Raw genomic sequence first — 23,296 nt, forward strand, 5'->3', positions numbered from 1 at the left:
ACCTTGTTGTTTATCCATTTTATACAGAATAGTTTACATTTGCTAGTCCCAAACTCCCAATACAGCCCTCCCTCACCCCACTTTCCCTTGGCAACCACAAGTCTGTTCTCTATCTGTGGGTCTATTTCTTTTTCGTAGATAAGTTCATTTGTGTCATATTTTAGGTTCCACATGTAAGTGATATCATATGGTATTTGTCTTTCTCTTTTGGACTTACTTCTAGTACAGTAATCTCTAGGTCTATTCATGTAGCTGCAGATGGCATTATTTCATTCTTTTTTATGGCTGAGTAATAGTCCGTTTGTGTGTGTGTGTGTGTGTGGGTGTATATACCACATCTTCTTTATCCATTCATCTGTCGATGGCCATTTAGGTTGTTTCCATGTCTCGGCTATTGTAAATAGTGCTGCTGTGAACATGGGGGAGGGGTGCATGTATCTTTTTGAATTATAGTTTTGTCGGGATATGTGTCCAGGAGTGGGAGAGTGGGATTGCTGGATCATGTGGCAACTGTATTTTTAGTTTTTTAAGGAACCTCCATAGTAGGTGCCCCAGCTTACATTCCTACCAGCAGAATAGGAGGGTTCCCTTTTCTCCACACCCTCTCCAGCATTTGCTATTTGTAGACTTTTTAATTATGGTCATTCTGACCAGTGTGAGGTGGTGCCTCATGGTAGTTTTGATTTGCATTTCTCTAATAATTAGCAATGTTGAGCACCAGAGATTCTGATTTAATTGGTTTGAGTTGGATCCTAGGCATCAATTTTTTTTTTAAACTTCCCTCCAGTGAACTTAATGTGGCCTCGGGGTTGGGATCTACTAGACTGAAGCACTGGAATGATTCTCAGTATGAATGTTGAAGTTACCAGTGACCACCTGGGAGACTTTGAATACGTAAATGTAAACTAGCTTTTTGTGTCATGTAGCTAAAATCAGGATTGTTGTATAGGCTGCTAGAAAAGACAAGGATGAGAGAATGTGGAATGTGGAATTAGCTTCTGTTGTATATTTTTTAAGAGGTTTTTGAGCATAGCAGTGGGACCAACCATAGCCTGGAAAGGGTGGGAGAGAAGAAGGCAGCTTACTCCTTCTCTACTTATCAGCTCTTTTTTTTTTTTTTTTCCATTAATTTTTGGCTGTGTTGGGTCTTCGTTGCTGCTTGCGGGCTTTCTCTAGTTGCAGCGAGCAGGGGCTACTCTTCGTTTCCGTGTGAGGTCTTCTCATTGCAGTGGCTTGTCTTTGTTGCAGAGCACGGGCTCTAGGAGTGCGGGCTTCAGTAGCTGTAGCATGCGGGCTCAGTAGTTGTGGCTCGCGGGCTCTAGAGCGCAGGCTCAGTAGTTGTGGTACACAGGCTTCGTTGCTCCATGGCATGTGGGATCTTCCCGGACCAGGGCTTGAACCCATGTCCCCTGCATTAGCAGGCAGATTCTTAACCGCTGCAGCCATCAGGGAAATCCTGTTCCTTGGCTCTTAATGTCTGGGTTTGTGTATACGTGCATTTATTTGCTTTGGAGGGCTGTGATGATGGAAGATTAGTAATCCCAGGCTCTACCACCTACATTTGACAGACACAGAAGCTTGCCTTTGCCTTCTCTAGGGTACTTTGGGAAGAAAAGAGCTGAGGTTTGAAATAACATAATATTTTCTAGGATGCTTTTTCTGTTTCATTGCATTTGTGGTTATAGCCTTAGTGACAAGGACTCAGCCAACAGAATTTTCTGGGCCATGACAGGGGATGTAGAATGACAACTTTCCAGGGTTGTTTTCTTTTTTTCCGGTGGTAGACTAGACTTCTTTTTCTTTTTTTAGTCAATTTTACATCGCAAATTAAAGGTAGTTTTAATTTTTTGATTTTTGATATTCTATACAACAAATTAGTTACCTTAAAAAGAAGAGGAATTTGCCTTAGTCTGGGAAAGAGATTGTTATATTCAAACGTTTTAACACCATGACCTTTTATTCCATTGATTTCTATAGAGAAGCACCGGCATGCTTCAGAAAAGGTCAGTGATTCTAATTGAAGCACACACCAATTTTTTTCTGGTTGCAAAGACGCCCATGGTTTTTGTTGCAAAGAAGATGATGAGATTTAGGGCTGACCATTTGTTATCAGAGAAAGCAATTTTCTCTGTGATGCATTGCTGTTTTTCTTTCACGTGGAAAGCATTGTTTGAAATCAACAATACCCATAAACCAGATTTTCATTATCCATGCTATTTAATGCCCTCATTTTTATTTCAGAGGCAGTTATATATCTGAGATCAAGGTTGAAATTTCCCTCCTCTGTGGACCTGATTTTGGAAGAAAAAAATGTGAGGAAAAGGATACTGTTGTCTCCCATACTTATGGTTGTGAGATTTTTCTTTCCAACAGGAATGGCAGGATTTCAGAATTAGTGCTTAATGTGAGTTTAAGAATATTTTAACTGTCATTCTTGGACTTTTCATGTAAGAGAATCTGTGGCTTCAGGAATCAGACATACTATAGTTTATTAAACCAAAAATTCACCATGTCCTTTTGGAAAAATCACCTGATTTTCATATTTGTTTTAACTCATATTGCATAAAGATGAAGACTTTAAAACAAATAGTTGTAAAACTGTTGACCAACATGGATGGCTTCTACTTGATAAATATTTAATATTGCAAGATTTCTTTTTTATAATTTGGCTTAGTGTTGGTCTCTGTCCAGAATGAAATGGAAGAAAGAATTGTCCAGTTTTTAATATCTGAAGTCAGGGATTAAAATTGTGTTTTCAGAGCTTTCTGTCTATATTCATTCTGTAGGAAATAATTTGATACAGCAGGTTCTCCATTTTCTTCTCCCAACCCAGCTAAACCAGTTAAATACCCTTATTTTGCTATCTGAAGGCTTTTAACGCATCATTAATAGTTTCTCATACAACCTCAGTTGCTGATTGCACATAAAACATTAAATGTGTTCTCAGACTTCAGTTCAGTTAAGCAGACAGGTCAGCTGCTGTAGTTCGGAACTCTAGATGGCCAGAGTTTTTGAAGCTGATAGGTAGTTTTTTTACATAAGACCACATCACAGATTTTCACATATATGCACAACTTGAGCTGTCCAGAATGGTTAGCTCTCTATTATTAAAGTACTTATATAGCAGTGCTTTCTTATGAAATATTTGCATAGCCCTTATCAATAGCAGTCATTTATTCATAATAGTTTATAAATTCCCCTGGTTCTTACTGACTGTAGAAGCTGGGTAATGAGTCAGCTTTATTCTCTTTTGTCTGAGAGGTGCAAACAATTAAGTTATAGACTGATTGGCAGGCCTGAACATGGGAATATGGAAAATTGGCCTTCATTACATATTCTTAGAGGATTGTTGTATTAGGAAATTGACCGCCAAGTATCTCCCTTTCTTCTCCTTACAAAGCCTTGGTGGCTCCTCCAATACATGTTCTTGATGTTGGAGCCTAAATAACAGCACTCTAAAATCAGTGCCATCTCCACTCCTTCTGCCTGCCATACTCTCATCATCAGTTAGTTCTGCTGCCTGACAAGAGCAGTCTTGAGTTTGATGACTTATTATCACATCATGAAATGGGAACAAGCTCCTTATCCTCTGTTTATTTCAAAATCTTTATCATCAGTTCAGGGCCGACCTAGTCAGCATTCTGCTAGCTTGAGGTAATAGAAAATCTATCGTAGTGGCAAAGAGCATGGAGTCTGGAACCAGACCACCTAGATTTGAATCGCAGCTTTGCCTCTTACTACCTGTGTTTTCTGGTTTTTTTTTTTTTTGGTTTTTGGCTGCATTGGGTCTTTGTTGCTGCGCACAGGCTTTCTGTAGTTGTGGCAAGTGGGGGCTACTCTTTGTTGTGGTGCGCAGGCTTCTCATTGCGGTGGCTTCTCTTGTTGTGGAGCACGGGCTCTAGGCTTGCAGGCTTCAGCAGTTGTGGCATGCGGGCTCAGTAGTTGTGGCTCGTGGGCTCTAGAGCGCAGGCTCAGTAGTTGTGGCACATGGGCTTAGTTGCTCCGCGGCATGTGGGATCTTCCCGGACCAGGGCTCGAACCCGTGTCCCCTGCATTGGCAGGCGGATTCTTAACCACTGCGCCACCAGGGAAGTCCAACCTGTGTTTTCGTGGGCAAGTTACTTAACCTCTTTGTGCCTCAATTTCCTGGTTAATAAAATGAAAATAATAACAGTACCTACCTCATAAAGTTATTTTGAGGAATAAATTGGGATAGTTAAATAGACTTAGAACAGTACCTGGCACTTAATAAGTGCTATAAAAGTAGTAAGGGAAGGCCTTACAGAGGAAGTAGAACTTAGTGAAGCTAGAAGACAATAGGAACTCCTATGAACTTTGTGATGCAAACAAAGTGTGCCAAGCCAACTACCAACAGGTGGCATTAACAAGTACTCATCACAAACAAATGGACTTTCATAATGGTCTGTCAGTAACAAACCTAGCCTAATTATAGAAAGATTTTTTTGTCTTAATAAGATGTGAACTGTTAATGAGGAATGGGTTGTCAACCTCAGTACCTCATATTCCCTTACGTGGTCTCCTCTTACCAGAAAATATATTCTATATACAACTCGCTAGCAGCTCCAAGCCTTCCATCCAGACTGCATTCACACTATATCTTTCTTACTACTTTTTCTTTTTCCATTACCTTAACCAAACCTTTCTTATTAATTAGAAAGATAAGACCTAATCTCCTCCTTCAACCTACAGTCCCAGAACCACTCCCCTTGTTATGCCCTAAAGCAGTAGTCACATCTCCTAGTAGTAGTCCCTTCCTGACTGCACAAAGATTACCTTGGCCTTAGTGTACTAGCAAATCCTGAGGTTGTTTTAAAAGAACTGTTTAAAGTTCCAGCTCACAGTTGGAATTTTTTTCCCTCTGCTTTGAAGAGAGTCACTATAGTCAGAGCAACTTATTCACACCAGCTCTTTGAAACATGTGTGTTTCAGGTGAAGCCAAAAAAAGTCTAAAGCTAGACTCTAGTCTTTAAACCTCTATTACAAAATAAATATACCTCTAAAACTTCCCAGCTGGTGGGAATGAAATGCTGTCAGGCTTCCCAACTAATAGAGGGTAATAATGAATAACAACAAAGCCATACATAAATAACCCCATTATCATTCTCTTGAACTGGTTAACCTTCTGATTATTAGCCTCTTGACATACTTAATTCAGGTATGAGAGTTTAGGGACGCTTGTAGGACTATTTATTTGATCTTTTTGTCCTATCCCACTGTTCTGACTTTATTTCTATTTTTTAAGGTTGGTGGACACCAGGGAGGTATGTGTTTCATACCCGGAGGTTTCAGAAGCCACTAAATATATCAGACCTGCCTTAATTGGAGGATATGGGGAAGCAGTGGGGCTCTTAGCCACTTCATAGACCAGCTGAGTCTCCAGCTACCAACTCAATTTATTTGAGAGCAGTACTTCAGGGAACTTAATAGACCTACAGTGCACTAGCACAAATCTGTATTTTAGCCGGAGTACAATTTATTTACGTGCTACTTATTATATTGGTTTTCTCTCTGTATAATATATGAATGTCATTATTAAAAATTAAGAGCACTGAATTGTTGGTGATAGGTTTAATAATTATGTGTTTTATTGACAGTTTTCCTCTTACTGCTACATCACTTAGAGGTGGCAAGAGAACCCAGATGGTAGATAATAGGATTAGGTTGAAGTGGCATTTTTCCAAAGGAAATATGATATGCATGAGCCAAGCAGAGTTTTGTTTCATGTGTGTGTTGTTTTAGATATGTGGAATATTAATCAGTTGGGGGAAACCAGTATGATAGCTAATTTTTACCACCCTGAGCTCAGACTGAGAAACTCTTCAGGTTACTAGAAGCTCTTTACCAAAACCAGGAGTCCCCTGTGTGGAGGTCTCACAGAGATTAACACTTTTAATTGCTCCCTTGAGTTTCCAATCTGTCCAAAACCAACCCTCGTTCTTTCTCAAAAGTAATACGCAGTATGTGCCCTGTAGAAAACTTTTCTTGGTCTAAGAAAAGGGTTTTTGTCCTCTTATGAAGGAATGTGACTATCACGAATGGACATACTGTTTTTTGGTGCCAAGAAAACTAATACATGAGACCCCATTAATAAGAAGTGAATATAATTTTCCTTTTCAGCAGTGATATCCTTTTGAGATTCTGATCTTTCTTCTTAAGATCAGTACCTTAAAAGAGCTTTTTAAATTGGTTGCCTGTTTTGTGTGTGTTCGTTTTTTTTTTTACTTATTTCCTTTGGCTTTTTCTTAGGGTGGGGGGGAGGGATGTTAGGAGGAGATAAGAACATAGTCACATGTGTTCTTCCCATAACAATGGTGCTGATGGTAGCAGCAGCTTCCACGTAATCACTGTTCCCTATGTGCCAGGCATTTATATGTGATTCACATACAACATCGAAACCCGGCAGTAACCCTGTGTAGTAGGTATCGTTGTGCCTCTTTGTTTTTTTTTATTTTCGTTGTGCCTCTTTTATAGAAGTAAAAACAAACTCAGAGAAGTTATTTAACTTGCCTAATGTTACCAAGCTAGTAAGTGACGGAGTCAAGATTCTAACCTGGTCTTTGATTCCAGAGCCTACACCACACTGCCTAAACCCGTTAAACTCCTCATTTTAAAAATATGCTCTCTTCTTAAGTAAAATTATTTTGTTCACCTTTTTTGAGGTTTCATCTTTTGAAAGACAGAGCACAGGTCACGAACAAAAGCTGGGATTTAGCAGCAACTCCTCTGTGTACCAGCTATGACCTCTGGCTAGTTCCTTCACCTCTCTAAACCTCTTCGCTTATTTGTGTAATGGGAATCTTAATAGGACTTACTTAGAGTAATTAGGGGTAGATGAGGCAAATTAAGTTTAAGCTGGAAGTCTGACACATAGAAAACTCTCAATAAATATCAGCTATTTTTCTTTTTTGATCAAGTTTCTGTGGCTGTGTACATTAAAATCTTTTTGCTTCCTTCTTGTTTTCTCTACCTGATTTTTACACATCAGTCTCAGGCTTCTTCTAATATCTTGAATGTTGCCTTGCATTCATCCATCTTTTTTCTCTGTTTTGTCATTGAGTTAGCATGCTCTTTACACCCACTTGGTACCTAGTCAGTATTTATTGATGCTAATGATGGTGGTTAAACAAAGATGCTGTTGGCACCAGTCCTACAGCCTCTGAGACTGCCTGAGTAATCATGACTCCTAAAAACAGAAAAGGACTCAATCATCTTACTCATAATTGAAGGTCAGAATTTGATGTCAGCATTTGTTTCTGTGGTGATTATGTAGCTTTTTCTGCAGAATTACTTGACAGTTGGAGTAGTCAGGCTTTCTGGCATGAGGCTGATTATCATGCATTCTTAAATTACTTCCTAAAATAGATGCAGCATCATAAAGGTGGGTTAAACAAATATTGATTGTAGTACAGATTTGTTTTAATTGGAGCAAGAGGTCAGGGGAGGCTTACATTGAGGGGTAGTTGACTGCTAGGCTCTATCCATCTACATTAGTTCCCTAGTCATCTTGCCTATAATCCTTTTTTGCGTCAAAGAAAACTGTACAAAACTGTTTTTAATCCTAAACACTCCTCCCTTTTCTCTGCCTTTCTGGTGTCTCTAATACATTCCTACCTCATTTCTTTGATTGATCCTCAGAAGATTTCTTATTTTTGCTTTTTCCTGCTTCAACCTCCGTTCTCCATGAACACATTTTATTCCTTAGCAACCTTTGTGGGAGTCTAGCAGGGTGTCCTGCATATTATATTCGGGCTCTATGCACTAACAACTCAACTCTTGACACTGATGTGCATTATTCTAAAGAACATCATATCAGTAAGGTTGAATTTATAACTCATTAATGGTGACATGCTTCCATAATTTCAAAATCCAGATTTTTTTAATAAAAGAAGGAAAGAATGGGAAAAAAATTTTAATAAAAAAATAAAAACTTTGTGCAAGAAAAAGAAGATTGTAACCAAAAGCAAAATTAATACCCCATCTGTGGCAGATTTCATTTAGTAGAAAGTAGAGACTTGTTTATTTCTTACCATATCTAATGTAATATAATATATAAACTTATATTTTCAATTTAGATCTCCCACCAAAGCCTGTCCTATATTTCCAGCGATCTCTAGTTCAGAGTTTTTTATGGTTCAGTTTTTTTTCTTTTTTTCCCATTTTCTTCTCAAGGACTACTAGCCCAACCCTCTACCCCACCACACACAAAAAGTTAGCTGGGAATTCTTTATATGTACACAGACGTGCACACACGTGAATCTTTAAAATTCTCCTTATCTGTTAAAAAAAAAAATAGGGAATATGAAGCTATGCAAGTAAGCATACATGATTCATAGGTACAGGAAAATGTTTATTGAATTGTCAATTTTAGCTTTGTAATTTGACTAAGAAGGGTGGAAGGGGACTTCCCTGGCAGGCCAGTGGTTAAGACTCCACCCTTCCAATGCAGGGGGCGTGGGTTTGATCCTGGTCAGGGAATTAAGATCCCACATACCACACGGAGTGGCCAAAAATAAATTTAAAAAGAAAAAGAAACAAAAGGGTGAAAGGAATAAGACTTGAAGGAAGTAACTCAGGAGGTAGAAAGAGACAGAGGCAAAGAAAGTTTAAGGTAGAAAAACTTGCCTCTATGATTTTTTTTTTTAACCTTTGTATTATTTTTCAGTTGCTGGCAAAAGGAGTATCATTATTTAGCCTGTCCACCTGACATTCCTTCACCCCCAGCCTAGATCTGTTGCATGGGAGTAGTTCCAGGTTGTTATGAGGATTAAATGAGGTGAACTATGTTAAAAGTGGCACATAGTAGGCTCAAAAATATTTTTCACCAAACTGAGATCATCCTTCAGCAAACAGTGGGATTGCTTCTTATTTGAGGTTGTGGCCTACTAGTAACAGAACTAAGACTACAGATCCTAGAAGAAATTAATAAGAGTACCTGTGTGGATTTGGGCAGTTACTTTAGACATCTTCGGATTCAGTTCCTTCCAAAAGGAAAGACTAAAACTCAAAAAGAGAACAAGTAGTCTCTAGAATAACCTACCACTTGTGCTGTGAGAACTCATAGAGATAATTTGTATAAAGTGCTTAGAAAGTGCCTGGCACATAGAGAAAGCTCAGTAAGTGTTAGTTGCTTTTATTTTTGTTATTTCTCATGTGTTTTTAAAAAAGTCTTAAGGTGAACCATTTTAGGAAACCTAAGGCAAGTATGTATGTGTTTTTATAGATACAGGCAAATTGCCAATTAGAATGTGCATCTGGGCTTCCCTGGTGGCGCAGTGGTTGAGAATCTGCCTGCTAATGCAGGGGACACGGGTTCGCGCCCTGGTCTGGGAAGATCCCACATGCCGCGGAGCAACTAGGCCCGTGAGCCACAACTACTGAGCCTGCGCGTCTGGAGCCTGTGCTCCGCAACAAAAAGAGGCCACAATAGTGAGAGGCCCGCGCACCGCGATGAAGAGTAGCCCCCGCTTGCCGCAACTACAAGAAGCCCTAGCACAGAAACGAAGACCCAACATAGTAATCAATCAATCAATAAATAAATCTTTAAAAAAAAAAAAAAAAAAAAAAAGAATGTGCATCTAATTAGAAGTTCAGTAGGAGCTGAAGAAATCTTGATGGTTTCTCACATGTTTAACTAAAGGTTTAAATCTCTGTAGTTATTGGAATTTAGCAATTCTAATAATTTAGAGATTTATCTTTTTAGAAGAATATTTCTTGTTTGTGCTACTTTGTTTCTCTTAACTCCTGTTGGCTGTGTGATGGCAAATCTGGCGTATTCAATCCCAAAGCAGTGCCTAAGGGGCTTTATGAGATTAACAGCCATAACACTTGTGATCTTTGAGTGAATCTGTTGTAATTGCTTGTTTAATTGTCCATCTCCCTTGGTGGGCTATGAACTCAGTGACATCAGTGACGTTCTTTTTTTTTTTATAAATTTATTTATTTATTTTTGGCTGTGTTGGGTCTTCGTTTCTGTGCAAGGGCTTTCTCCAGTTGCGGCGAGTGGGGGCCACTCTTCATCGCGGTGCGTGGGCCTCTCACTGTCGCGGCCTCTCCCATTGCGGAGCACAGGCTCCAGATGTGCAGGCTCAGTAGTTGTGGCTCATGGGCCTAGCTGCTCCGCGGCATGTGGGATCTTCCCGGACCGGGGCACGAACCCGTGTCCCCTGCATTGGCAGGCGGATTCCTAACCACTGCGCCACCAGGGAAGCCCAGTGACATTCTTATAGACCATCAAATTTCCAGTGTCTAGAACAGTGTCTGGCACATGCTGCTGTTGAGAATATTTGTTAAAGAATGAAGAGAGTGACTTCCCATTTGAAGACACATGGCAAGGGAGGGATTCTGAAAGCCACATCATGTAATGCAGTACTGATTTTCTGATTTTTGCTTGGAACCTGGTTTTTGCAACATGCAAATAATGTCAGTCTTATGGATTTCATTTTCTCTCTTGATAGTAAACAGAGTGAGGCAGAATTTCATGGAAAGGGTTAGTCTTCGGAATAATGATCATCTGGGTTTGAATCCGAGCTCTGTGTCAGCAGCTTAACCTGTCCCAGCCTCGATGTGCTCATATCTTAATAGAAATAGTTACAAATTAGGTATTGTAAGTGAGGATAGCTTCAACAGAAAGTTAGCTTCCTTTCTCCTTTTCTTCTCCTCATAGCGCATAATTAAAAGTAATTCAGCTATTCTTTATTTCAAAGTAATCTGCATGTTGTGGTGACATGTGGTTAAGAAATGGGAATAGTAGGCAAGCTGCTATGGGAAGCAGCTTGGTGGGGTAGAGAGAGCACTAGACTGAGTCGGGACTGAATGTGACCTTGGGTAAATCACATAACCTCTCTAGCTGAAGTTTGTGTTTCTCTTAAGTGATATTCCCCATTGACTAATAATTGAGAAAGCAGCAAAGGGACTATTTTCTACCCTGTTATATATAAAGAAGCTTCTGAAATGTCAGTATTACCAAAACAAAAAACCACACACAATTAACTCTTTAAAACAACACAGAAACGTTTGTGTCTCTTGGGCACCTGAGGCATCAAGAGCTGCCATCCCCCCCTGCCCCCACCCTTGCATTTGTAATTGTTAATTTGCATCATTCGTTTTTCTGAAGCAAATCAGAACATTTTGAAATCCATGTTTCATGGAGCTACTTAACTAATTGCTGCAATCAGCAGCAATTTATTTTATAGCAGCGCTGTTCAGATCGCTCTGAGGTTGGCATACCATGCACAGTGTGTTTTTTACAACCATATTTTTAATGATGAGTTTTAATAAGGGAAAATGGTTAATCTGCTGATATTCTCCTGAAAGTCCTAACTTTGGTCCTGTGTTTTACCTTTACCCAATGCTAACTTAAAAGGCCACAGCGAAGTCATTGACCCAGTGGGTGCACCGGCTGTCGGAGAGGCTGTCCCATTTAGAAGGACCGGGAGAGGGAAAGTGCACCCTGTTTTTCTTCTTGTTTGGAGACCCTCATTCAATTACTCAGAAACAATAATCAGATAGCTGCTGTTCAAGTTAATGGCACCTCTGAGTCCCTGTCAAGAGAGCTTTATTTAATGTGCAACAGACCTGGAGTGATGCAGGTGCCTTTTCAGGCCCTCATTTAATTTAAGCTGCTTTAGTTGGCATGGCAACTAGTTGAGACATCTGGGAGACATTATGCTAGGGATTGAGACTTCAGAGGATTTCTGCTAGAGCAAAGCAGAAACCTTATCATAAAGTGGTGTGTGTTGCTTCTAAATTTCTGCAGCTATATTGTTAAATCTCCAAATTCAGGAATTGTATTTTCCAGAGAAATAAAATTTTTTAAGGTTGGCTTGGTCTTTGGCTTGTTTTCTGTGAAGAAAAAAATGCTCTATTCGTGAGGTGAAAAATATTCATTTCAACCCTGAAGAATTTACTTTGCTAAACTAAAGCTTGACAGAACTTACTCTGTGCAGAGTGGCTGTTTTAATCACTTTGTAAATATCATACATTTAAATTTTCTCAGACTTTTATGTTTAAAAGATATTAGAGGAGGGGAAAGCATCTCTGCACAAAGGTAAACAAAATGGTCAAGGTAGACAGGGCTGTATGTGGTTTTGCCCTGGACTTTCTGGTTAAATTAAGAGTTTATTAACCTACCCTCATTTTTTTTTAACCCAGCATGTCATCTTCTCAAGAAGCAGAGATATGAAAGTAACACTCTTCTAAACTCTTCTTTCTTAAATATTATAACAGGAGATTGAATGAAAGGTTTTTTAAATTCACAGATCCTGAGGACAGTAACATAGTAATCTAGTTATTTGCGCTTAGCAGAGGGAATACCTGCTGGTTTATATTTTCTAAGAAACTGTGCACATATGTATGGGCTCTTAGTATAGAAGAATTGACTTACCATTTGAAATCATGTTTTATATTCATTTTAAATGCCTTGTTTTTCAGGGGTTTTTTGATATCTGGTAATACTTTGCTCTGTGTTAGGTTGAACAATGTGAAATTACTATTTTTGTTGGTCAAAATGGTCAAACATTGTCAGTTCAAATCCAACAGGTCTAGGATGTGAACAACACCCTGATCTGAAAATATATGTTTCGTAATGCTAAGTGAAACATAAGAATTTTTTCTGAAATTAGTAATTATTTATAAAATATCTGACTAGAACAGTACCCATTCCAGCCAATGTTTTGCTTTTCCCTTTTCCTTGAAAATGTAGTCACTGTTAGAAGAAAGCATATGACATTATTTCATACTTATTCTCTGTTTTTGGCTTTTGTATCAATTCGTTCCTTTTATAAGTCAAAGCAAGATTTTTCAAGTGCCAGCACTGTGAATTCAACCTGATAACTTGAAAACTAAGATGTTTTCTCTCTGCTGTTTGCATGCATACCAACTGTCACCAGTAACAGTAAAGATTCTGGAATCGCAGCTTGGCTGCCTGTTTTATAGATAAGTGAGGCAGAATAGAATCTAACCTGCTCTTCACTTCCATGCAAGAACTTTTCAATCCTGGCAGGAAGTAAAAATTGTCAATAAACTCAGAAGACATGGCTGACATCCCATACAGATGAGTACTCTCTTTAGGAATTTTTTTTCCCTGAGTAAAACTGCAAGTTGATAGTACTTAATACAGGGATAGCAGTTGTGAAGTTTTTCTGGTTTTGTTCTGTTGTTCTGTCTTGGTTTTTTTCCTGTGTAATGTTCTTTTGTTTTCGTCCCTTGAGATTTCTGGAACCAACTCAAGAATATTAGGACTTCTGATTAAGGCTTAATGGTGCAAATAGAAGTTTTTTCCTGTCTCTATCCTATGATTAAGATTTCCTAGTGGGAAAAATTTTTAGTATATACAAGAGGGTTAATATCCTTAATATGTAAGGCACTTTTACAAATAAATTATCACCCCAGTAGAAAACTGAGTAAAGAAACAAGTCTCTCTCTCACTCTTCCTCTCTTTTTCCCTCTCTCATACTCACACATATATATGGCCAATAAACATGTAAACAGTTTTCAATCTGAAAACACAGTTGATAGAACACAAATCTTTACTGCCAGTTCTTCCTGCAGCCCCCCTAAAATGTCAGTAAAGGGTTGGGAACTCAAACTAGAAGAGGCAGAAACCTCTGCTGGCAGTAATGAGAACCCAGAAACAAGTTCTTGCTCAGAACATCAGAGCAGCTCAGGGTTTGGAGGCATCAAGTATCTCAGAAAGTAGGGATGCAGGTAGGCCTAAACACAGAATTGGTTGCAAGCCTGTGTAAGAAGTAGTAAGATGTTCAAATGTTCAGATCGTCTCCTATTCCGCAGGAGACCATATAATGCTTTATTCCCTGGAGGCAGCATGAGTGGAGCTGTGGTGTCTTTGGCCCCATCCCCACTTATACAGAACACTGGCAACCTGGCCTATGCCCTCCAAGACAGAAGTTTGGAGGGCTCTTCTCTAGAGAAACTGATTAACCAGAGAGAGGATCTATACGTAATTGAGGATCCTTCGTGAAACAAAATTAAAGCTCTATGCTGCCGGCCCCCCCCCCCCCCACACACAAAGCTACATTACAGTCAAAACAGTAATAACCTAAAGGCCGATTGATAGGGGATTGCTTAAGTCATGACATATTACATAAATTGGAATAATATTTAAGCACTTTTTTTTTTTTGAGGGGGGGTGCTGTGTTGGGTCTTCATTGCTGCGTACGGGCTTTCTCTAGTTGCAGCAAGCAGGGGCTACTCTTCATTGGCGGTGCATGGGCTTCTCATTGCGGTGGCTTCTCTTATTGCGGAGCATGGGCTCTAGGCACGCGAGCTTCAGTAGTTGTGGCTCGCGGGCTCTAGAGCACAGGCTCAGTAGTTGTGGCGCACGGGCTTAGTTGCTCCGTGGCATCTGGGATCTTCCCGGACCAGGGCTCGAACCTGTGTCCCCTGCATTGGCAGGCAGATTCTTAACCACTGCGCCACCAGGGAAGTCCCTATTTAAGCACTTTAAATGATATAAAAGAATTGTATACCATGGAAAGATATTCACAAGATATTTTAAATTAAAAAATATATATGTATGTGTGTGTGTATGTGTGTGTGTATATATATATAATATGATCTACTTTGTCACGATAATTCCACTACAAGGAATATATCACTAGGAAATAATCAGATTCACATAAAGCTACATATGTAGGATATTTATCTCATGGTTATTTAAAATAGTTTAAAAAATTAGAAATAACTTGGATTTTCAACAATGACAGATGGGTTAAATGAATTATAAATATATCCATACATTAGAACCCTCTACAGTAATAAAAATTCTGCAAGAAAACAGGCAGCAAAGCCATGTGTATGCTATAATCCCAGTTTTAAATATACATATAGGTATGCATACACAACATTTACATGAAGATATTATAGGTTAATTCAAAGAGGTAGGATTCTATGTAGTTTTTATACTCTTTGGCTTCTTTGTATTTCCCTAGTTCTGTGATGAATTTTTTTTTTTTTAACTATTTTGGAAAATTTTTAAAAATACCCAAAAGGAGAGACAATAGTATACTATCTATCATATACACAATACCCAGCTTCAGCAATTACTAATCATTTTGCCAGTCTCATTTCCTTTTTATTGAGAGGAGGGGGAAAAGAGAGCTGTATTATTTTAAAGTAGATCCCAACTATCACATTATTTTACCTAAAAAATACTTAAATATGCATTTCTAACTGGTAAGGGCCTTAAAAACATAACCGTCATAACCTAATAAAATTAGCTAATTCCTTACTATCCCCTAGTTGCCTCAAAGATCTCTTTTTTTAATTAGGTTTGTTTGAATCAGGATCTAAACAAAGTACATACATTGCATTTGGTTATTATATCTCTTGAGACTTTTTATCCCAAACATTCCTCCCTTCCCTTCCCCTCACAACCCCCTCCTTTCTTTTTTTCTTTCTTTCTCTTTCTCTCTTTCTTCCTTCCTTCCTTCCCGCCTTCCTTTCTCTCTCTCTTTCCTTCTCCCTCCCTCCCTTTCTTTCTTTCTTTCTCATTGATTTTTTGGAGATATTTTTCCTGGAGAATGATCCACATTGTGTGTTTAGCTGATTGCTTCCTCATGATGTCTTTTTATTTCCCATATTTCTAGTAAACTGATAATTAGAACTAGAAGATTGATTATATTGTGTTTTTTTGTTTGTTTCTTGTGGGTTTTTTAAAATTTATTTATTTTTATTTTTGGCTGTGTTGGGTCTTCATTGCTGTGCGCGGGCCTTAGGTGCGCAGGGCCCTAGGTGCGCAGGCTTCAATAGATGTGGCACATGGGCTCTGCAGCCGTGGCCCGCAGGCTCTAGAGCACAGGCTCAGTAGTTGTGGCGCACGGGCCCAGTTGCTTCATGGCATGTGGGATCTTCCCGGACCAGGGCTCAAACCTGCGTCCCCTGCACCGGCAGGCAGATTCTCAACCACCGTGCCACCAGGGAAGCCCGATTATATTGTTTTTTAAGACATGAATATTTTCTAGGCAGTGGTGTGTATATCACAGGGACATAATGTCTTGTCCCACAATAAGTGCTGCTAAGATTGAGTGGTGGATTGAGTTGATGTTGGTCTCATTCCTTTGAAGTGGTTTTAGCAACCATTGATAATTGGTACATTAGATCCATGGTGTCATAGAGGTTGCAAAACAGTGATTTTTTTTCCCCTAATCTATCATTACTTCTGTATTTATTAGCTGAAATTCTTCTATAAAGAACACTGATCATTTAGTATATTTTATTAGAGTTTTTAAAAATATAACTCAAAAGAAAAGAAGGTAAAATTCTAAATTGTGTAGGGCCATTGAAACAATTTAAACATAGTCAATTTCACTATTATGTAACCTTAGGCAGGTTACTTGCCTTCTGTTAGCCTCAATTTTCTTGTCTGTAATTGGGGATACCACTACCTATCTTGTAGGATTGCCATGGAAATTAGATGAGATGATATATTTAAAATACTTAATGGAGTGGCTAATACCTAGTAGGTGCTCAATATATATTCATTCATTCAACAGACATTTACAGGGGACTTACTATACGTAGGCATTGTTTCTTCTGAGACTTTTGGATAGACTTGTGAACAATACAGAGAAAAAACCCTTGCCCTCGTGGAGAAGGATTGGAGAGACAAACAATAGATGTAATAAGTAAATTATGTAGGATAAGTTCTAAAGGAAAAAAGAAAAAGTAGGGCTGTGCGAGGGGGTAGCAATTGGACGAGGAATGCAGGACACATTATTAGAGTAGTCAAAGTTGGCCTCAATCGAAAGATAAAAGTGAAGCAAAGACACAAAGGAGGTGAAAGAGTTAGCCAAGTAGATGTCTGGGGAAGCACAGTCCAGGCAGAGAAAAAGGAAAGGCCTAAGGTTAGTATGTGTCTAGCATTTTCAGAGAACAGCAAAGAGGAAAGTGACAGGAGGTTAGAGAAGGAAGAAAGCCAGATCATTTATGGCCCTGCAAGGACATTTTAAGGACTTTGACTTTTCCTCTATATGAAATGGGAAGGTTTTGCAGGAAAGTGACATAATCTGTCTTTCGTTCTAAAGCATCTAAAAAATCTAAAAAATAAGATGAATTGATGAATGGAAAGGGCCATGGATAAATGTGCACTGAAGCAAATATGACAAAACGTTAAGTGTAAATCTAAGTGGTAGGCATATATATGGTGATCGCTGTTTAATTCTTTCAAGTTTTCTGTGTGTTTGGAAATTTTTATAAGAAAAAAAATTTTTTAACTATTAAGAAGATAACTAAATCTAACCTTGATAATAATATTGCAATTTAACGGATGTGTATCATCTTACAGAAAGATTCTAACATGTCACTGAAAACTCCTATAAGGAAATTCTACATGCCAAATCTCATTTCCTCACTAACCTTCATTATGAAGTAGAATATATTTCTTTGGAGAGAGCCTGGTTAATAAAACCTAACATAAAAATTAAACCTAAGAGTATAAAAACCTTAAAATTGCATTTTCTATATAATAAAGTGACTCAATATACAGACAAGATATAACAGTGAAAAATGTATTCTGGCTACTGTGTTTTAGAAATCTAGGGGTCTTGAGCCAGGGTGGTAAGAGTGGACATGATAAGAAGTGCTCTAATTCTGTGGCTAAGTTTTGAAAGAACCAATAGGATTGGAGGCAGAGTGAGAGAGGGATCAAGGTTGACTCCAAGGTCTGTGGTTTGTGGTGTGACCAACTTGCTGGAAAAATAGGGGTTTGCTGTGGGAAAGCCTGCACCTACAAAGTGTGTGGTGGGGGAAAGATAGAGAATACATCTTGGACATGTTAGTTCGAGCTGTCAATTAGACATCCCGTGGAGATGATGAGTAGACAGTTTGATAGACAAGGCTGGACTTAAGGAAAGAAGATTAACTAGAGATACAGAGTTGGGAGTCATCAGCATGGATGTTATTTAATAAGTCATGGGACCTGGACCCCATTACCCTAGAGAGTGAATATTGAAAGAGAAGAGGACCAGGGACTTCCCTGGCGGTCCAGTAGTTAGAACTCTGTGCTTTCACTGCCAAGGGCCCAGGTTCAATCCCTGGTTGGGGAACTAAGATCCCGAAAGCCGTGCTGCATGACCAAAAAAAGAGAGAGAGAAGAGGACCAAGCCTGTTGGGGCATTTCAAGAGGGGCATTTCAACATTAAGTGCTTGGGAAAGAGCACCAACAAAGGAGGACTGAGAAGAAAGAACCAGAGAGGGAGAAGGAAAGTCACAGTTGGGTGTCCTGCTAGCTAGTTGAAGAAAATGTCTCAAGGAGGAGGGCGTTTCCAACTGTGGTGTGTCGAGTGTTGTCAGTTATTCTCCCTTACTCCCAAGTTGTCCCTTTTCCTACCTGTTTTTGCTACAACATTAAATGAGAAGTGTTTTTAAATCCTTCTCCCCAAATAATCACTTACTACAAGAGACTTTTTAAAGCTCATAAGGGTAAGATACAAAGCCTAACATCACTTTTCGAAAATTTAAGTTTTGAAGGCAGATTCCTTCTCGTCTTTATTTTTATAAGCCCAGCATTTACCCTTAAAACAAGCATGTAAATGCTAAAACAAGAACCCCAGGACCTCTTAGTTCATTTATAGCTAATGGTAAGCACCCTAAGACTGCAGCCTCCATAATATCTTTCTGGAAGAAGAATTTTAGGATCTGAGGAACTATGTAAGAAAGCAAAATAACTGACATTTTTTGTCTTGCCTTTCCCTGCTTTCAGGTGCACAGGGCCAGGGAAGCCTTACTGTTTTACTCAGAATGTGAAACTGACTTTTACAAGGTGTCAAAAGAATTTGAATCCTGGTAGGAGCCTCCTAAAGTCAAAGGCCCTCTCCCCTTGTCTTAAGGAAGCTTATATTATTTAAATCATAAAACTCACCCAGACTTTTAAGGAGTTCTTAACTGCAGGCAGAGTAAGACACGAATCTTTCCTTTTCTAGATAAAGCAAAAGGTGATGCCTTCACAAGAGTCCTGAATTCCCATCTCCATTGCTCCCTGTGCCCCAGCCTTTGATCATCTGCCTTGTGTTGATTGAGCAAAACCCTGAGGGTATAACAGAGTGCAAAGCATGGGAAGCTTAAAATTTAGTAAGGGAAGTATAAATGTATAAAAAGTTAAATAATGAATTCAGTTGTGAAGATTGTAGAGAGATTTGGATTTGAACTAACCATTTTGCATATTTTTAGGAGTACCATACTTTATAAAGTAACTTAAGCCACAGTTGATAGGTAGGTTGTCATCTTTTCCATTGGTGCCATGGTGGCCTAGGGTGAGACCAACAACCCTCTCTTGGGGTTCAAAGAACACTCCAGTAACATGTCTGAATAGACCCTCAGACTGGTCTTCACACTCTTCCTGGCCCAGCTGTCGTTGAAAATATTTACCCTTATTTTTCTCTTTTATAATGTTAATTATAGTGAAGTCACTTGGTTGTTTACTTCTGCTAACTTTTTAAAATTCTTTAGTTTTGGCAGTGTTTTATCTCGTGAGGGCTGGAATTGTCACCTCTTTCATGCTGTCTAGAAGCTTTCTTTCCCTAAGCTTTTTCCAGCCTTAAGAACAGAAGTTATTTAGGCCTGGTACCTACTTTGCAGGGATTGGGGGCTGAATTCTCAGAACTTTCCTTAACTTGAAACCTCAAGATATGTTGTCACAGAATTGATGCAGAGTGACCTACATAAAATTATCGTCTCTCCTCAACCACTCAGCTCAGATCATGTCAAAGTTTTTCTTTATCAGATTTTGCGAGGTAAGATTTTCTTTATGAAGAAAAAGGTAGTGTCACTGTATAAATGAAATGTTTTGCTTTTCATTTGAACTAATCTGACCTTCCAAGGCTTACTTCTTCCCTAACAACTTCTTTCTTTTGACCAAGGTATATTTAATAATTTCTATACTTGATGTTAAATAAGAGGCTTTTAAGGGTAGCCAAGTGGTTCTTATTTTCAGTGATGGAAGAGAAGGCCCTATCTAATTCATTAGGTAGCCGAGGGGGTTAATATAGGGAGGTAAATAAGCAAGATGGTTTGTCAAACAGGAATGCTTTGTCACAAAGTTTCCACTGAACAGCCTTTAGTAGGAGTGTGTGGCTGGCATCAGATGACTAAATTGAAAAGGAACTGTGTTCCCTATGGATAACATACATTCTTCAAGCCAGCAGTAGGTGGGCCTGGCCTGAGTGTTGGCAGGCATGCCTGAGTTCAACTCTAGAAAAGCAAAGTGACTCTTCAAGCATGGAGGAGACTGATAGAAACAGCCAGCTAACTAATTCTCTAGGCTGGCTCATTAAAGAGCACTGACTTGACAGAAAAGCGATTTGGGCTGACATTGTTGGAGCTTCCTCTGGCCATCAGGTGTGTCCTTCAGAATTTTGCTCTTACAAATGGAGAGTTGTTTAAAACTGAAACAGTTTTCTTACCTAGTAAAATACTTTTTTTCTCCCACGGGATTCAAAAAATTAAGACATTCTTTATAAAAATTGACAAGCATCTGCCAAAAGAATTAAAGCACATACACAGTGTTAAAGCTAGAAAGTTCACCTTCTATAGATTTGTTGATATTTGGGGATGGGGGTGGGGTGGGGGTAGAGGGGAGATACTGGATATTGGATTTTTTTTTCACACTTGTAAAAAAAATGGGATTTGCTATATTTTATTCAGAAGACTCAGCCTTGAAGCTGTGATCTTGAGCAGTGCTAAAGCCTACAGTCTTTCAAGATGTCAAAAATATTTTTAAAGTAATTACCCTCTTGATTCTTAGTGGTGGAGAATACTACCAACAAACCTGGGCAAGTTTCTGAATTTTGTCTCATCAATGAAGATCTGTCCTGGGAAAGGCTCCCTGCTGGTTGATGGGAACTATTTTGTGGGAGCAGCTCACAATCACGGGTTGAGAGTATCAATAGCAGAGCTCCAGTAGCCACACTTGTGAACAATTCAAGATTACTGGTCTGGTCAGCCTTAACTCCAGTGCTTGGAACGCTTGTCTATATACTTAAACCTAAATAATCTTTCGAATTATGGACATTATCTCTAGACTGTTCAAACCTTTGATGACATTTTATTTTACTGTAGCAAAATTATAGTTTTTTGAGGTAGGACTAAGTCAAGCTTTTTTTTTTTTTTTTTTTTTTTTAAGTCAAGCTTTTAATAATGTTCATTATGCAGTTATTTAGAGAACAATTTAAAATACTGTACTCTTGTCTCTATGGTTTTCCCCAAATCATTGGTTGAGTAAAAGGAATTAAGTATCTGCAGTTAAATCTGTTTGTTGTTTCAGGTTTGAAATATCTCCATTCAGCTGGCATTTTACATCGAGACATTAAGCCAGGGAATCTCCTTGTGAACAGCAACTGTGTTCTAAAGGTAGCTTTTCAGTTTATTTAAACATGTAAGAAAAAATTGGAACGTCAAGGCATGTTTAAGAACATGTTTTTGTGAAAGAAATGGTTAAATTTATTTTCATCACTTTACCAAAAATTAAAGAACCCAGTGTTCTCTAGCAATATCTAGCAATATCACTAGTCATGGACATAGTAACTAACTTGTAGTCTTGGCTCATGGTTTCTTCGTGATATTTTGAACATGTTTTGGAAACATTGGAATTGGAATTGCAGTGTGACTAGAAATAAGAATAGAGAAGGTGATTTCTTTTCAGATTGTTCCCTTATAAAGGAAGTGTATATCGGAAGAAAGATTGGAAGACCAGTAAGCTTCTACTTACGTAAGAATCAAGTGTGGCTTTTAAGAAGACTGTCTATGTTTTTGCACAGCTAACATTTTTATATGCTGTGTGACTGAGGCAGCAAAGCAGGGAAGTAGAAACATTTAAAAGTGAAAATACTAAGCCAGGAAAGGGTCAAATGTATTTCCACGGTATACAGTAGCCAATTCTCAGTTATCCCTCTGAAAGGGTATTGATTACAGGATTTATTATGGTTAGCAACCCGCAAATCTCAAGATGTCAATTTCAGTTTTTTATTCTTACCCCAGTACCATCCCCACCCCATTGTCTTTTGTTAGAGTGGCTCACAAATAGCAGAATCCACATGTGTACATATACCCTACCCCTAATAGAGATGTGTATTAGCAGAACTCCTAAATAGTGAGGAGCCCACCATATTTTTCCCTATCATAGAAATTAGAGATAAGGGCCTTCCTAGAGCTGAGTCATCTCTGTGTAAGCAAATTAAAATCCCTTTTATTTTATGAGTGGCTAAAGTATTATATGGTGCTTCAGTCTACAGTAAATATTCTTAACATTTCAACTGATATATTTGAAAAAGAAAAGAACTGTTTATAAGTGTTGTCTTATTTTAAACATAATCAAGACTGTCATTAGTACTTAGCTTGTTGGCAGTTAAACTAAACCTTAAAACCAAGTATATAAATGAGTTTCACTTTTATCTTAAATGCTTTCTTTAAACTGCGGGCCAATTTTCTTCAAAAGCTGATGTGTTATACTGCTTTTGAATAAAAAATTTCCCTTCACTCTATCCTTGAAGAACTCTGTTCCTGTTTTAACTCTAGAAAGATTTAAAACACCTATTTTTCATATCTTCCCTGAAAACAACTAATATTGTAGTTCATTCTTTTGTTGTTTCCACAGAAAATTAATTGTCCCAAAAACCACTGAAGTAAATATTCCTTCTATAGGTCATTGAGTTCATTCCCCTGCCACCTTTTCACTTTTTTAAAAGAGCTGTAGGGACTTCCCTGGTGGTCCAGTGATTAAGACGCCACGCCCCCAGTGCAGGGGGCCTGGGTTCAATCCCTGGTCAGGGAACTAGATCCTGCACGTGGCAACTAAGACCCGGCGCAGCTAAATAAATAAATATTTTTAAATAAAAATAAAAAAATAAGAAGAGCTGTAACCTATCCCCATAAGCTATTTTAATTCTTAAAAAAAAATTTAAGAACGTTATAGTCAGGGACTTCCCTGGTGGTGCAGTGGTTAAGAATCCGCCTGCCAATGCAGGGGACACGGGTTCGAGCCCTGGTCCAGGAAGATCCCACATGCCGTGGAGCAACTAAGCCCGTGCACCACAACTGTTGAGCCTGCGCTCTAGAGCCCACAAGCTACAACTACTGAGCCTGCGTGCTGCAACTGCTGAAGCCCGTGCACCTAGAGCCCATGCTCCACAACAAGAGAAGCCACTGCAGTGAGAAGCCCACGCACAGCAATGAAGACCCAGCACAGCCAAAAATAAATAAGTAAAGATTTTATAAATAAATAAATCCTGTTTTGTTTTGTTTTTTGTTTTTTTTTTTAAAACCT

At 38.7% G+C, this 23,296-nt stretch overlaps 1 protein-coding gene across 2 annotated transcripts in view; it reads left to right on the forward strand.

Annotated features, from left to right (window-relative positions):
- The window catches only part of NLK (nemo like kinase), a 147,015-nt gene that overhangs the window by 101,729 nt on the left and 21,990 nt on the right, over window positions 1-23,296 (forward strand). For both annotated transcript variants that reach the window (XR_005017818.1, XM_036837240.1), the window contains exons 4-5: window positions 19,663-19,769; window positions 21,299-21,384. Coding sequence is in view for 1 of the 2 variants with exons in the window: in XM_036837240.1 (XP_036693135.1) it covers window positions 19,663-19,769; window positions 21,299-21,384 (193 nt within the window). In the remaining variant the exon portion in view is untranslated. The remainder of the gene's footprint in view (window positions 1-19,662; window positions 19,770-21,298; window positions 21,385-23,296) is intronic.

Source organism: Balaenoptera musculus, chromosome 20 (genome assembly GCF_009873245.2).
Source record: "Balaenoptera musculus isolate JJ_BM4_2016_0621 chromosome 20, mBalMus1.pri.v3, whole genome shotgun sequence".
Lineage (NCBI taxonomy): Eukaryota > Metazoa > Chordata > Mammalia > Artiodactyla > Balaenopteridae > Balaenoptera > Balaenoptera musculus.